Below are 17,888 nucleotides of genomic sequence, written 5' to 3'. Positions count from 1 at the left end.
AACGAAGTTTTTTGTTTTATTCAGTCATTTATTTATATTTATTATGTCCGACAATGTAAAAAAGAAAAAAAATGCATTTTGGGGTTCTGAGAGCCCCAGCTCCGATTAAAACTTTAAAAAAAGAGGGGGGAAAGTAGGATCTGGGGGCCCTTGTCATCTCGGGGCCCCAAGCTACAGCTTATTTAACTTATACGTAAATCCGGCCCTGACTGTTAATTAAAACTGCCAAATGCAAAAAAGATGTCTTAAAAATGCTTTTAAAATATATTTCACAAAGAACGTAATCTACAACTGAGACTACTGTGCTACAAATATAGTTTACTGCAAGTAGAACTATTTTTTTTAAATGTAATGACTGCAAACTACTTTTAAATTTAGTAACTACTTCTTCACTACTTTAAGGAGACAAAGTTTGTTGGAAAATTTAACTTGCATTTATATTCAAAAAGGTTTTGAATAAGAAATTGGTTTACATTTGATATAAGAGTATAATGATGAACTATTTATTTATGCTTACATGAGCTAGTTTGTTATTCCAAAACATTTTTTTTTCGAATGCGTCCAATTAACTTTAAACTTTCTACTAGAGATTAAGTACATCAAAAATGCGTCGTATGTGAAAGCGTGTAAGTTTATGTAATTAGTTTATGTAATCGCAAGTTTAAATATCAGTTATACAGCATTCTAAATACGTAATTACTGTTAACTTTCAGGTGCAGCTACAGAGTAGTTTTCATTTCATCCATTGACGGACTCGTAAAGATTTGTACCCTTCAAATTTGTGTAATTAGAAGGCGTTAGAGTCATGTTTCTTTACTAAACTAACGTTAAAAGGACTACACTAACGTTAACGTACCAGGAATCGCTACAAACTATTGTTTTCTTTTGTATCACACTACATTACTTTTTTTTTTTAAAAAAAGTAGCTCACTACACTATAAACTACTAAAAAAGTAGCAACTACAGTTGTTTAACTCTTTGTAGGGTGATACTTTCGACCACTGATAATAATTAGTTTTATGAAATTTGATTATAATCTTGTTTGAATTTATGACCATTTTTAAAGCTTTTATAAATTCCCGTAAGATGGCAGTTAAATCAACTTGGGTTTGTAAATGGAGCAAAAGGCTAAAGCTGATGTTCGAGTACAAAGAAAATATATGTAACATCTAATGCAAACAGTTGTTTATGAACATGCTAAGTAATTTTTTAAACTTTCTGTAGTTTTTATGAAGATTTAACTTCAAGGATCTATATAAATATTTTTTTTCAATATCCCCTCCTTTTATAAATAACTAAAATGGTAAGCTATTCTCCTTTATGTTTATTTCATGTTCTTATTCTCGAAATCATGTAACGCCAATTAATACATTGCTATTATCCATCATAGTTAGTTTTTTCGCTGTGGTTACCTTACCGATTTCCAAAAATTGTTCAAAGTTGTGATTTTCTTAAGAAGCTTGGCATGTCAAAATCTAATGTTTATTCGCCGATAACATTTAAAAACTTTATTTGTATTCCTAAATAGTACTCTTGTAACGAATTCCTAGCACATAATTTAAAATTTGGGAACCACCATTATAATGCCATAAATTTTTTTTTGTTTGCCGGTAAAAAAGTTATTCTTATCAGAAATTCATATTTGAGAATATTAATGCTTATAAGGATAAAGTTATTCCCTATTTTTCTTTCTAAGGGACATATTTGCTCCATGTCATAATTCATTGCTTTATAATTTATTTCCTTGTATGCGTGCTATGTTTGTATCTGGTAGTGTGCTGAATTTTAAACAGATGTGATGTGAAGATTTCCATATTGTGATCTGCGGCTGAAAAATCACTAAGTCTTGGAATTTCCGTGCAGCAGCCTGCGGAAAACTAGAAAAAAAAAAAACTCAGAAAGGGGCCAACTTGAAGAATATAACTCGTTGTCACTCTTGAGCCACCCTAAAAAGGTTTCTTTAAGAAACTTGCTTTTTTAAAATCCATATCCTTGGCGATTGTATTTAAAGCAGCAGCAGATCAAGATTTTGGAAATATTCCTGATATGATATATGTATGATTTAATTTAGTTGCATGCATTTTAATCTAGTTTAAGCCATTAAAAATTCCACATGTTTATGCTCATTTTTGAAAACTGGATAGCAACAATGTTGAGAGATTCTTGAAAAAATATAGTAATTGGAAACGATGTAGTTCTTATTTTTTTTAATGACCAGAGGCTAAAATTTACTTGATAAAAATAATGTTTTGCTTGTAGTATATAAATAAGTTTTTTCTTGAGGTAATTTTTAATTTCTGAAGTGCACTTTCTATAGGAAGTCTAATGTATTTTTTTATAAGAGAAAAAATGCAGAACGTTTAGTATGCTTATCAATATTGTTGTACTGCGCATGACAATTTTTTAAAGGATTTAACAAAACATTTAAAAAAATTAACAGAAAATGTATTTGATTGTTCAGAAATCAAACAAATAAAAATTATAATTTAATTTTAAGGTTTTAGTACTAGTCATAAAATTGTTCTCTGAGCTATATGTATATATAAAATATTAATTATTTTAATGAGTTTTATTGATGACATGTAAAATTTTAGTGTGCAATTCTCCTTCAAATACAGTTGCTCAATTACATTGACATTAAATTAATATTCTGCCAATTCAATTAAAAAAACAATGTTAAATGCCAACCTTTCATGAAGTACTTTCGTTGTTTTATCATTTACACTGCAGTGTTCAGTATTCTTAGTGAATAAAGATTATCTGCCACTTTTATTATCATGTATTTTTTATTTATTTGATCTGAACTAAAAATGCTTTGTCATGTAACATGTTTTCTGTAATTATCAGCTTAAGTATGGAATTTTAAAAATAAAATTGAAGGATAATTTTAATTTCTTAACCTATTTGTTTTGTTATTGCTGTAACAATTGCAGCAAATACATCATAGTAATGCTAAATTTGCATATAAGGAAGAATTATTTGGATACATTTTATTATAGAAGAACATAAAAGCACCAAATCTTGCACAAAATATTACCATAAATCATGACTTGCCATTCTAATTTCTAAATGAATAAAAAAAAAAATGGTGACAAATTAATATTTAATGTTTAAATTACATTAATTTCATGCATTTTTATTAATTAGTTATGTTTATTTATTAAAATACATAATTATAAATTTAAATTTTTTGCTTTAACACATAATAGAGTTTACAATAATCCAGTAGCAATATAATTATAAGAATATGTTTATTATCATAAATTAGAAAATCAAAATAAATATTAATTTTGTTTTGAAAATAGTCTTTATTTAATGAAAGTAATTCACGAAAATCTGTTGCTGCTGCTTTGATACTCAGGTTAAAAAGCCGAACTTGTCAAATTTGCTGTTAATTCTCAATGAAAGCTCCTATAAAGAAGAATCACCATAATACCAAAAGTTTGGATTTATCAAAGGGATTTCTTAGACAATTTGCATTAGTACAAAAATTATATACTCAAGAAAGAATGTTTATTTATTTTTATTACAATAAGAAATAATGTTGTAAATATTATAACATTTTATCACTTTTATAACCATACTAATATATTGCAATTAAAAATTTTTCTCCTTCAACAAATTATTATAGTTTGCAAATTCATTAATAATGTTTAGTTTGTTCTTATTATTATGCACTTCTTTTGATGTGCTTTGTTCTTACTGTTTATTTTATATATTCTATATATATATATATATCTTCGTATTCATTATTAAAAATTTTTTTATTTAATATTGCAGGCTCGTAATGCTGAGAAAGCCATGTAAGTACTTAGTATTTTGTATTAGTTTATTTATATAGTTAACTTTCTTGCTATTAAGGTCTTTTAAAAATGAACAATTGATTTTAATTTAAAATTATAGTAGTCATTCCCAGTTATTATGTTTACTTCTTTATATAATAAAATGGAAAAATTTATTGCTTTAAAATTTTTTTTATGAAATAATATTTATTAAAAGTATGATGTATTATATCATATAGTTTCATTTAAAGATTATTAAAAATTATCTTATGGAACATTTATGTAATTTATAGTATTGTTATTCATTTTTCAATTTATTATCATAATTTTCAATTTATTAAATATCTTTTTATTGTTGTGTTCATGTTTGTTTTGTGATTAACAAAATTGTGATTTTGAATTTTTCATGATTTTTTGTCGCATGGGTTGCAAGTTGCAGAGAAATAAGAAAGTCAATGATTGGATTGAATTCCATAAATTTTAATTGCTTTTTTCTAACATCTGCAGAAAAAAGAGAGCTATGTGCTAAAGGTGCAGAATCTATTTCAAGAAAAAATGTAGCTTAAAAGAACCTCAATAAATATATTTATTTTTATTGATTATAATTGTCATTATTTCCTAGTCTAACAAAAACAATATTGAGTTGTACTAAAAATTTGAAGACATAGTGTAGCAACTATGTCTTCAAATATGTATAATATTTTTGAATTAAAAGACAATATATATAATATTTAGACAATATGTATAATATTTTTGAATTAAAAAAAAATAATTTGAAAGCTTACACACATTGTCTCCGTTAGAAAAATAAAGTATTTATGGCAGGCTTTTATCAATTTGAATTATCTCTATGTTTTTAGAAGTTTAATGTAATAATTTCAATATTTTATCAAAGTTCATTAAGATTACTTTTAAGAACAGTTATAAAATTTCTTACACTAGTTTATATGTGTTTTTGAAATTAAATTTTTGGATGCAAGGAAGGGAGCAGCATGCCAGCTATTTGTGGGCTGCATGCAACACCTTGGATAGGTATTAATTATTGGAAAAAAATATTTAAATAGATATCTCTTAGAAGTTCTAGTTAATGCTTTTAATTTTCATTCTTTTTACTATAAAAGGACTTTTTTTTATAAAATTAAAATAATATTACAGTATATACTTTTTACTGCTCATATGTTTCTTATTGATTTAGTATAACTGTGAAGTAACTTTAAATTAAGGTTAAATAAAAGTATGCAGTTATATTTTTTGTTCCTGTAATACTTATATTTTTATGTTATACATCAATGTTGTGCGTTATACCGTGGTGGCCAAAAGTGTGGGCATTTTTTTAAAGTTTCATGTTTTTCAACTTTGTGTGCTTGTAGAATATATTAATTTTCACTTAAATGCAAACGTTTGTATATCAAATTGAAGGTAATTTAATGTAGAATTTAATAATAAATACAGTATTTCAATATCTGTATTACAAATAAAAGTTATGCAACTAATAGTAAGATCTATCTTAGATTTGCATTTTTTTAAAATGACACTTACACAATCAATACTTAGTAGGATAACCCTTATTTTTTAAGACAGCTTCACAGCGTCTTTTCATCAAGTGAACAAGTGTTTGGAGTTCATCTTTCGTAATCACATGGTGCCAAGAATAAATTATAGCTTCAATAAGTTGTCTTTTATTGGATGGACGTTTTTTTCGTACAAGAATTTTCCAACGTCGCCACAAATTTTCAATGGGATTGAGATCAGGGCTGTTTCCTGCAGTTTCGATGTACTTTTCAGCATTCAGGATGCCATCAATCACTTGAATTCGGCTCACACCATCTGCAGATGTACATGCCCAAATCATGACATTTGTTGGGTTTTTTGTAGTAGCTTCAATGCAATCAGGATGAAGTGCTTCACCTATTCTACGTCTCATGTATTTTCTACCATCACTACCAAAGAGCGATATTTTACTCTCATCGCTCCAGATTACTTGCTTCCATTGATTTTCTGACCATTTAATGTGTTCTTTTGCCCACTTAACTCGTTTTTCGCGTAACTTTTGATTTAAATACGGTTTTTTCCTTGGAATTCTAGCTTGTAGTTTAAATCCTGATAATCTTCTTCTTATTGTTCTTGAACTGAACTTACTGCAATACCCGCTGCATTCATTTCACATCTGATGAAATTTTTCTATCTTGAAGGCATAGCCGTTTAATTTTTCTATCGGCAGTAGCACTTGTGCATTTTTTTCAGCCTGATTTGGCTTTATTTTCCACTGATTTCATTTTTTCATAACGTAAACAGAACTTTTGTACACTAGAACAAGTCACTGAACAACCAACTTGTCTTGCAATTTCAGCATTAGAGAGGCCATTTTCTCTCAATATGACAATTTGGCTTCTTTTTGTAAGTGTCCAATTACTTCTTGTTGATAACATTGTTTAAAATTAGTTTAATTAAAAAAAAAAGGACTTTAAATATTCAAAAACAGCAATACTCTATTTAATTGTACTAATATGCATCATTCCGCAAAATATTTCCACAACAATAACTCTCTTACCATCCAAATAACCTAAACTATAGTTACAGATATTTGATTGGTCCTAAGAACAGTGTTTGTGATTGGCTAGTACGTTTTTATTACAAAACACGTCCTTATTCAAAACAATTTGTGTTTGTTCTACTAAAATGAGCATAAATTTTTTTGTAATGCAGATATTTTAATTCTGTTTTGTTATTAAACTGTACATTAAATTACCTTCAATTTGATATATAAACGTTTGTATTTAAGTGAAAATTAATATATTCTACAAACACACAAAGTTGAAAAACATGAAACTTAAAAAAAATGTCCACACTTTTGGCCACCACTGTATGTTTAGAATACACAGGAAAATTAGCTTGATATGTCTTCATTAATATAGCTGCTTTAGACAGACTTTATATTGTCTACCATAAAAACTACAATCACTCACAATGCATGATGGAGATCAGAATTTCTACCACTGTTTTAGATAATTACAATAATACATTATGTAATACCAATGTTTAGATGAAAGGTGTAGTTGACCAAACAGTTTTTTATTTTTAATTAAAAAAAATTAATTAATTTTTTTTGAAAATTTCATCTAGGACAACTTTAGCTCGTTTTCGAGCTGCTCAGTTAGCTGAACAAGGCAAAGGACAACAAGAGAGAAGACCCTTTTTAGCTTGTGACTGTGATGATTTGAAATCAGCTGAGAAATGGAGAAGACAAATTATTGGGGAAATCTCTAAAAAAGTAGCTCAAATTCAGAATGGTAAGAATTATTCATTTAGTTAATAGTTTTTACACTGCTTCTGTAATCAGTTTTTTAAAGAATATTTAAATACAAATGTGTATCATTAATTAGTTTAGTAAAAGAGGGTATAACTTTAATTAGTCTGAATAAGTGCCTGGTATTATGGATATTGCATAGTTGTAGCTTTGGTATTCTAGGACATGAAATTAAGGCATGAAATCAGGGCCCGATTAACCCCTGAAAATAGAGGAAGCATAATTGGATTTTGGGGCCTCCCATAACTTGATCAAAAGAAACTTTTTATATTTTTCGCCCATGAACAATACATTTTAAAGAGACAAGAACCATGTGAAAACTATAAGAACCTTAGAAAGGAATACAGAGATCTTATGCAATCATGTTAGACCCTTCTTTACGTGCTTTATAGTAACAAAAACATGAGGGAGTAGCTAGCACATATGTTAAAAAAATTTAAATATTTAACTAAATTAAATTATAAAATTTCTTGTTATACGAAAGGTTCTTTGCAAGATTAGTCTCTTTTTTAACGCCAATTTTTTTCTTACTTCTTTAATTATTATTTTTTGCTTTTACAAAAAATAAGAAATTGGGCCCTTAATTTCAGTCATTTGGGGGGCCCCCTAGAATTTTACAGGGGAAGCACTTGCTTCCTGTGCCTTTTCGGTAATCAGGCCCTGCATGAAATGGATAAAATTAGTTTCTGTGTGTAATATGTTGTTAAGGTGACAAATAATAAAGGAGCAACTAATCATAATAAAAAAACTGGATAAAATCCTTTAAATTTTCCTTACATTCAACTGCATATCGTTGTTTAAACTGATAAGAATATGATACCCAGTAAGATTAGTTTTTTCATGAAATCAAGTTAATGAATTAAGTTTAACAACTGCTAAAATTCAATTCCCAAATACTGTAAAATAAATGTTAATATTGAGTCAATAGGAAATATTCCATAAAAAAAATAAATGATCTAAATTTTTTTGTACTTTGGGCATAGTTTTTTCTCATATCACATACCACTGTTTTTCACAAATTGTAGTTTGTCTAAAGCTTGTTTCTTTAAATTTATAATTTTTCTAAGGTTTTGATGTATGTAATCAAAATAATTTATGCTATGTGTTAGTAGCTATAATTAAGTTAGAATTATGTTAGTAATATTGTAACAAACATAAGCATTTCTCTATTAAAAAGTTAAAAAAATGGTCGCTGATATATGAGTAAATTTTTAAGAGAATCAAGTTTTGGGAAAAATGTTTATTTTTAATTTAGGAAGAAAAGAAAAGAAAAAAAAAATAATAATGTGATTTTTATAAATAAAGCTAGTCATTTTTTCTTGTAAATGTAAGTTTTTTGATTTGTAATTTATAATATTTTTTTTAAAATTTATTTTTATTTATAATTTTTAAAATTTTTTTTAAATTTAAATTTTTTTTTTTTTTTTTTAATATTCAGTGCAGTGCTTCAGTGAATGCATCATTAGTAAATTTTACAAATCAAATGATTTAATTCTTGTTCTTTTTAATGAATGAATGTGATAGATTTACTACTTACTAGAAAATCCCACTAACTGTCACCAAATTTTAATTTTTAATATGGCATAATATTTTATGTCGACATTGAAGAATGTGTAAAAAATTTTCTCTATTGAAAATATAGTATAAAATTTTAAAATTCTAATAAATTTTTGGTCATAATTTGCACTGTTTAGCAAATATTTTATTAATGCTTATATTTTCATATATTTTCTAAACCCTAGTAATAAGTAACCTTATTTAAACGGAGTAAAAATTATAAATTTTACTTGTGAAAAATAGTTAATTTAAAACTCTTATATCTGCAAAACATTCTGTTTTTTCAATGTTTGATAAAATCAAGTTTGAATTATTGTAATGAATTAGAATCAAAAAATTAATCTGGTCATATATACTTTAAAAAGTATGAAATTTAAAAAAAAATTAAAAAGAATTTATTAATTTATAACAATTAATACTAGAAATAATAGTTGCTAATATACAATGTTTACAAAGTAATTTCACTCTTTTGCAATAATACATTACTAATACTTCTCTATTAGTTATAATAATTTGTTGTTTATTTCACCCATCTTTATTAAGATTTTTAGAAAAAAAAAACATACCATATTATTAGGCCATCATTGTGGCTGAAGAACACTATTTTATTAAAGAGGAATTTGAGTTATAATTTTGCAAGTCGTTCTATCAGAATTTTTTGCTAATGATAATTGAAACATGGTGACATTTCCTTCAAATGGGGTTCAGAAATCTGTGTTTCTTTTGCGATATATTTTTTATTGTTTTTGATTATAGAGAAAAACATTTTAATTTCGTGTAATATCTTGGTCATTTTTCTCTTTATATTAAAAACCAATTCATGTGTTTCTCTGGTAGTATAATTTTCACAAACTTTTGTTTGATATAGTGTGTAATTGTGATGTATCATGTTAATTTCTTGAATTTTTTTGTTAATTTTTAATCTATAATCAATGTATTATTTCTAGCTGGACTTGGAGAATTTCGAATTCGTGAAATTAATGATGAAATTAATAAGCTTTTGAGAGAAAAAGGGCATTGGGAAGCTCGTATAATTGAATTAGGAGGGAAAGATTATTCAGTAAGTTTTCTTTTTATAATTGTTCATCTTGCTTTTAAATGATATCATAATCTGCAGATCATCATCTGATAAAGTAGTGATGATTAGTAGTGATGTTTACTGGGAATCTCTGTCTCTTTCTTTAAAATAATTAAAATATGAAATTTTATAAAATTGTGAATTTCACTAAAATATAAATTAAATCTCTATAAGTAAGCAATTTTCTATTTTGGCTCTGAATATTTTTTATATATATGCCTGTAGGATTTTAATTTCAATCACCTAATATTAATTTTAACTTGGATATTTATCAGAATTGGTAGTAATTTTTCAAAACTGGTTAAAAGTAACCTTAGTCAAACAAAAGTGTTCATAACTGATTCGATTTTATTTTCAAATAAAGGTTTCTTTATGTTATTCACTGAAACAAAATTAAGGAAATTTAGTTGTAGATTTAAAATTAATGTTACATGATCTTCTGTATAAGCATGTTTTTATTTGAAATCTTAAGTTCTATTTTAGGTAGAAATTGTTTGTTGTTGAAACCATTTTTTTTGATGTACATAAGCATATCAAATGTTTATGTTATAAAAAAAGTAAAGTATAATAAGAAAAAATATTTAAATGTTTTCTTTGTAGAAGTATTTATAAATGCAAGAATATGTTAAATAAGAACTTGAAAAAAATTATTGAAAAGTAAAAATTTTTCTGTAAGTTATTAGGGTAGGTTTGATTTGAGAATATGTACTGTAAACTGTTTCCTGTTACTATATATTTTAAAGTTGCTTCTACAAATTTGAAAAATAAGTGCATTGACAATTATGAGCTTATTTTCTTTTATTTATTTTCTTTTGTAAGATGTTAAGTTTGTGTTAAAAAGAGGGGCAAGTAGGAAATAAGTAACTTAAAACTATTGTGATATATAAGTTAAAAAATGATGACATATGCCTTTAAAAAATGAGATTAAGTGTTCTCATCCAACTTCTATGTAATGATTTTTACTGCATGCTTAATAACACTGTCCTTCTTTGTATTTCTTCATTAACATGTATGAAAATGCATTATTTAATGTCCTTTTTAATATTTTAATTTTATTGATTTTAATTTATATTTTTAATTTTAATTAAAAATTTTTTGAATTTAACCATCGCCAATTACAATAAAAAAAACAAAATTTTAGAAATGTATTTTTTTTTGTCGTTAAATTTTTTTTTGCAAAATTGTTTGTTTAAGTGCCACAATTTTAAGCTATTTTTTAAATTTTAGTCGAATAGTTTTCAGTTCAATATTTTGGCAGGAAACATAGTATTTCATAATGAAATTAGATTAATTAAAAATTTGTATGTTTATGAAAATAGAGACAGAAAAAAGACAAAGATTAAGATAAATTGGTGTTTTTAAAAAGATGTGACTAAAAAAAAGTTTTGATAAGTCAATAGTAATAAGAATATTTGGGTAAATTTTGTTCTAAGCACATAGTGAAAACACAGTGAAGTATCTATTAAATATACTGAACATATTAAACATAGTAAAATGAATTTCAGTAAGTGGATTACAAAATATTCAAAAGTTTTGATATAATGTATTTTTACTTGCTAATTAAATTTTAATCTTTGTTTTTTTTAATAGAAACTTGGACCTAAAATGCTTGATCATGAAGGCAAAGAAGTTCCTGGAAATAAAGGCTACAAGTATGTAAATAATTATATGTATATTTTTAACTTCTACCTTTTCAATCTCTTCTATAACTTTGTTTAAATTAATTTTCGTAAATTCAGTTTTATTTTCAATTAATAAATTTGCTGCATGAAAAGTTTGTTTTAATTGTATTAAGTTTGTTGAAAAAATATCATTTAGTTAATAATATAAAATTTCAGCTCTAAACTCAAAGTCATAAAGTATTTTTTTTTTTTTTTTAGTAAATATTAAATTTTTGTACAGTGTACAGTACAATATTATTTAATAATTATGACCAAAACTTGAAATAACCTGAAAGAAATTTTCAGTGAAACGTAAAAAAAAAAAATTCAGTATTTTGTAAAAAAAGTTTATTTATTTATTTATTTTTTTGCTGTAATTATATTAAAAAAATACGTAGAAATTCTCTAACTCTTGTTTAATTTTTTGCAAAAAAATTGCTTCTAAAACTTTCAAATTAGTTCATAATGGTTTAGTCATATTTAGATGGTCATATTAAACCTCACCACTTAATTCCATAATAAATAATGATTTGTTCATTTTAACTCCATTTTTCAACTCATTATTATTGTTCTTTCTCAAAGATATGTCCTTTTTGAAGGTCAAAATTGCTAGACAATTATCTTTCATACTTACAAAGTCAACCAGCCATATTTTTGCCAAAACACTTCAGTGCTATTTTAACTTGTTTGCTGGTGTAGTTCTTCGTACTTTTAATATCTTACAATTCATTTATTTATTTTATTTAGGTATTTTGGATCTTCCAAAGATTTACCTGGCGTCAGAGAATTATTTGAACAAGAACGTAAGTATTTTTCATGTTTCTTCTACTTGATCATACATAAGTCTAGCATACTTGTTTTAAGTAGAGATCATGATTTAATGATGCATTTATATACATGTTCAGAAACTATATAATAAAGTTACAGAAGTACATTATAGCTACTAAGCCCATGACAAGTGAAAACCCTAATTTATTGCTATAAATGAATTAATTATCCACATCATAATTTTATTAAACATTTTATTTACAATGAAAATGTTTTACATAATGTAAATATTATAAAAATAGTAGAAATTCAGTGTTTTTAAAATATCATACTGCATTGTTTCATACTGATATTTAATATGTGTAAGTGGCATGCTTTAGCATGATATTTGTAACTATGATTTAAGTTTCTCTACAATTTAAGTCTAATTTTTTATAAAAGAAAATATTTTTTAAAAATATGCTAGTAAAGTCATGTTTGTTTTTGTTTAGTAAATTAGTTTATATTTACACTTATATTAGTTATTATTTATTGGTATATTGAAATGTAACTCTTTTCCCTCAAATCGTTTTAAAAACAAATGAAGTTAACTTTAATTTATATGAAAAAAGTTTATAATAAATGCTTCTGCAGAACTTAAGAACTGAATTCATGACTTTTATAAATAAATTTTAAATTTTTCATTAACAAGAATGCTACTTCAATTTATTAATTTACACTGTTTAAAATATATTGTTTTTTTTATTGTCTCGAAACAAAAATATTTTAGACGCCTTTATTTTTCCCCACATTTTAACTAAATTACAGATAGTCTGTTATTAAAAATAGACTAACTGTGTAATGATTGGTCTCAAAATAGCTGTTTTGCTGACATTCTTATAACTTGATTTGAGTATCATGTAATAAAAATGTATATAAAGCTGATTGTATTGTTATTTGTTGTTTTCAATAATTAATTATTACCTTAAATAAATTATATTTAGCACCAGCTCAACAAAGACGAACTAGAACAGAAATGATGAAGAATATCGATGCTGATTACTATGGCTATCGTGATAATGATGACGGAATCTTAATACCTTTAGAAAAGGCTTACAATGAACAATTAGAGGAAGAAGCTTTAGAAAAAAGGAAAGAATCCAAAGATAGTGATGTTGCAATGGAGAAGGAAGAAGAAGATATTTATGCTGTCCCTGATGATCCAATGGTTAGTTTTTTTCATTACTTGTATTATTATTATTTTAATCCTATGCTCGCTTGTGGCATTTCTGCCATTAGTCTTATGAGTAGCCCAGTGAAGTGATGAAGAAGCATACAAATCAGAATAAAAGCTACCATCTTTAGAGTTGTCATTAAAAATCTAAAAAATAATGGGACACCATCCATATCAGTCTAGTGGCATCGAGGGCAACAATTTAAATCTTTGACTTCAATTAGACATAGATATGTTTTTGTAAATAGTCATGTCCAGTAAAAATAAAAAGCTAGCGAATCCGAAGAACTTGAATTTTGTTGAGCAGAATATTCCACCTCTTATCCACTCCTGCATCCTATAAAGAGATTCTTATTGCTTATATAATAAATGTTATGGAGCCCTCTGGTAGTAATTATATTTGATTCCTCTAGCAGTAAATGAAATTAATTAGACCATAAACATCTATTGATTATATTATGGGTGTTTCAGATCTATTTCCTTTTATTTACTACCAGAGAGCTTCACCCTTTGTGTGCTCCTTTTACCAACTCTCGTGCAATAATTTTTGTTTTGAATGATATACTGATTGCTATGTAAAAATTTAAAATTATTTGATTAAAAGATTCTAAAATTTTCATTGTATTATGTTAGATCGAGTGTCTTATTCTATTAGGATAAAACTTGAATATAATCCTTTCATTTGGTTTCCTTGTAATTTAAACTACAAACTTGTCTTTTTTAAAAAAAAATATATTTGGTTTCTAAAGAATTGTTAATGAGATTATATGGCAATGCCATGCAAAGATATACATAACAAATTTCTGATTAATTAAGAGCTAAATTTATTAAAAACTAACATTTATTTAATCCTTTTCTTAATAAATAAGAATCATAAATGGAATCGTTTATCATTTTATTCAATAATCTTGACTAGAGTTCAGAATAAAATCTATTTTTAGAGGTTCCCTCTTCATGAGCATAGAATTTGAATATAATTACACGGTTGCTAAATGTTTTGATTTTATTAAAATTTGTTAATATTTCTCATATATTCGTTTCTGCCAGCTCATTTCAGGGATGAGATTCTTCCGCGGATTCGCGGATTTCCGCTTTTTTTCAGATTTTTCCATTTTTTCCGCTAATTTCCGCTGAAATTTTTTTTTTTGCACAAGTTAAAATGTTTTATGAGGAATTTAATTTTCCGCGGAGGGAAATTATTGAAGTCCCTTTTCCTCCCTCTGAAGTTTCTTTAAAAATCATTTCCTTGGGATAAAACTGGTTGACCTTTATACAGGGATGAGATTTTTTTTGTCTCTCGAATTTCAGCCTTTTTATCAAAAACTCCGATTCTCTAAAAGTTTCGTTTTTTTTAATAAATATCCCGTTTTTTTTTAAAAATTCAATCATTGAAGTAAAATAATTATATTTATTTACGATTTTCAAAGATAAACAGAAAATTCAATCTACGCCCTAGCTGCTAACCCTTCCGCATTTTTACTTATTTTAGCTATTTTCTCCGATTTCACGCACAGAAAATAAGATTTTCCGTATTTTTTATCCGTCGGCTGGATAGCTCGTATTTTCGTAATTCAGATCTCGATTTTTATTCACGTGATTTTAATATCAATCATCGATTTTCGTATTTACCTGATTTAAAAGTTGCACATTGCGATTCTTATTTACGCTATTTAAATATCGTATATTATGATTCTTATTTACGACATTTTAAAATCCAATATCGTGTTTTGTATTTATGCATTTTTAAAATCGCGATTTTATTATCAAATCTTGATTTTCGTATTTACCTGATTTAAAAGTTGAACGTTGCGATTCTTAGTCAGGCGATTTAAATATTGTACAGTGCGATTCTTACTTACGAGATTTAAAAAATCAATATCGCGATTTGTATTTACGAGCTTTTAAAGCCCTATGTAGCAATTCGTATTCACGTGACCTTAAAATCCAATATCGTGATTCGTTTTTGTGGTTGTAATATCGCGCAATTTAAAAATTATGCATCGTGATCAAAAAATTAAAAAATCATGATTTGTATTTTCGCATTTTTTAAATTCGATGTAGAGTTTCATATTTACGTGATTTAAAAGTCTCATATCGGGATTTATATTCACATGGTTTACAAGTTTAAAAATCGCACTTTTTTTGTCAAATTTTTGTTTATATATATAATTTTTTTTGGATTTCCTCTTTTTTACTTTCTGACTACTCTCATCCCTGTCATTTGAACGTGAAGGCTAAGAAAAAGAGCCTTGACAATAAATTAAAGCAATTAGTTGTTAATACATGGATTTCTTAACTTTCTTAGGTTAAAACTATTGTAATGCCCACATGTCACACATTTTTGATTTATTGATGAACATATGTGTCCTGTGGGGCTTGGCAATTTCAATTTCACAAGAATTTTGATTTTGAAGTGTGGTTAACACTGTGCACTGTCTACCTTTACCTCCCACACAAACTGGTTCCCAACTATCTGAAGCTGTGTAAGCTTCAAGGAGATTGAATCCTGGTCCTATGCAATGACTGCTCAGGGCTTTAACAACTGTGCTATTGTGGCACGTGGCCCTCTGTATACCAGTAACCATTGAGTTTTTCTGGATTAAATGAAGAAAGCACAACATACTATAAATGATTAATAAAATACTGGAAGATGACTGTGATTGAAACATTTGCTTTTCCAGTGCTATTAATGATTATAATCAATAGTTTTTCAATGCTACATCATGATTTGTAAATCTCATATTGCAATTTATATTCACACATGTGTTCAGCCTCATAAAAAATTACGAGGAATAATTTTATGAATGCTACAAATTAACACATCATAAAGCAGTATAAAAAATGAGCAGATTAACAACAGGTTTTTCTGTTCCATTTTTATAGTGTTTAAAACTTTGTTTGCTTCATTTTTAAAAAAATGCGTTAAAATTTCTTCCAGAATTTTTTTAAAAGAGTCTTGGATTTTGTTGACATTTGTATCCTTGTTATTTTATTCTCTTTTAGAGCATTTTTTGAGATTGAAGTGTTCATTTTTACAATTTATGATATTTGATTTTGGTCCCTTTTTCAATAAGCAATTTAAAGTGCTTATTTTAACTTTAATTCATCGTATAAATATTGTTTTATAATAAATATTTCTATCACTCTCAGATACAAAATTTCACTACAATAAATTTATTTGTATGAAAATTGTTTGGGAGTAATGTAGTTTGAAGTTTTACCACTTCAATGCATACAACTACATTTTAATGTCACATAATTTTTCCATTTAAATCATATTCAACTCTAGAATATTAACTTCATAGAAGGACATTGAATTAAGAAAAATAATTTAATAAAATAAAACTTACCCAACTTGCAATATGTAAATGTAACAAGGTACAGTTTACCTTCAGTGAAGTAATGATTTTATTAAAATAATAGTCGTTAAAAATGACTAATATTTATTTTATTTTATTTTTAAAGAGTGATGAAGAGGCTATGCAAGAAGAAGAAGAAGATACTGCTGATGATGCTAATCAGTTTAGATTCATTGCTCATGTACCGGTTCCTACTCAACAAGAGGTAAACTACTATAATAACTTTTAAAGACTTTTTTGATTCTAATAACTTTTTTGATTACAATATGTATTTTAATATTAATATGTTATCTGTATTATGTATTTTGTGTTTTTTTAGTTTGAAGAAGCATTATTGAAGAAGAAGAAAGATGAGCTTATGAAGATGTATGCTTCTCTTGATATAATCAAAGAAGCAGAAGAAACTAAATCTTTAATAGGAAAATAATAATTTATAGAAAATTTTAACAACCAGTTATTCATATTTGTAAATAGCATTGTACAATTCACTTAGTTGCATTTGTAAATATATAATTTTGAAAGAAGAAAAAATAAATCTGATACATGTTTTAGCAAATGCTCACATTTATTTAAAAATAATGTGAATTGTTTTTATACAATTATAAAGATCGATTTTTTAATAAAATTATTTTTGAAATTACGTAGAATGCATACTTTTATTATAACATTAAACTTTTATGTAGCAGCAGTTAAAAAATTAAATTAATTATTTAATAAAAATTAAATTTTTCTTGAAAATTAAATTGTATTTATAGAATTACTTCTTAGTTCTTTCACATCTTGTGCTATTTCTAAACCGAAATAACTTTAATATATTCTTTTAACATGACAACGCTTCTGTTTTGTCAACTACTTTTTTCAATGCGGTTTGCAAGCAAAGAAATATTTATTTGCAGTAAATATTCTTAAAAAATTAAATTGTATTCATAGAATTATTTCTTAATTTTTTCACATCTTGCTCTGTTTTTGAACAAAAACTTTTATGGATTCTTCTAACATGGCAACACTGCTCTTCTGTCAAGTACTTCTTTTATTGTGGTTTTCATGTTTCTTTGCTTGCAAACAAATCTCCTTTTGAGAAATTATTGTTAAAACGTTGACTAGTGACATGAGCAGTAGTTAAGCATTTTTTTTTAAAATTTGGTTGGCTAGTAATTTTTATT

At 26.1% G+C, this 17,888-nt stretch overlaps 1 protein-coding gene across 1 annotated transcript; it reads left to right on the top strand.

Annotated features, from left to right (window-relative positions):
• The first annotated feature begins 1,130 nt into the window (after window positions 1-1,130).
• Window positions 1,131-17,365, top strand: LOC107454970 (pre-mRNA-splicing factor ISY1 homolog). The gene is made up of 9 exons (XM_016072348.4): window positions 1,131-1,303; window positions 3,781-3,803; window positions 6,906-7,072; window positions 9,594-9,706; window positions 11,315-11,376; window positions 12,133-12,188; window positions 13,137-13,360; window positions 16,832-16,930; window positions 17,045-17,365. Exons 1-9 carry the CDS (start codon window positions 1,301-1,303, stop codon window positions 17,150-17,152), a joined length of 855 nt encoding a protein of 284 aa, XP_015927834.1. The 5' UTR covers window positions 1,131-1,300; the 3' UTR covers window positions 17,153-17,365.
• Window positions 17,366-17,888: the final 523 nt, after the last annotated feature.

This window comes from Parasteatoda tepidariorum, chromosome 2 (genome assembly GCF_982258835.1).
Source record: "Parasteatoda tepidariorum strain Cologne lab strain chromosome 2, Ptep-v5.0, whole genome shotgun sequence".
In the NCBI taxonomy this organism is placed as follows: Eukaryota; Metazoa; Arthropoda; class Arachnida; order Araneae; family Theridiidae; genus Parasteatoda; species Parasteatoda tepidariorum.
Note: the sequence above shows the minus strand (reverse complement) of the source record. Positions and strands in the feature narration are given on the sequence as shown.

Excerpts from the sequence above, each read along its gene's own strand:
- LOC107454970 (XM_016072348.4), top strand. Across the intron at positions 3,804-6,905 it reads CGTAATGCTGAGAAAGCCAT|GACAACTTTAGCTCGTTTTC; the intron begins GTAAGTACTTAG and ends AATTTCATCTAG. Across the intron at positions 7,073-9,593 it reads AGTAGCTCAAATTCAGAATG|CTGGACTTGGAGAATTTCGA; the intron begins GTAAGAATTATT and ends TATTATTTCTAG.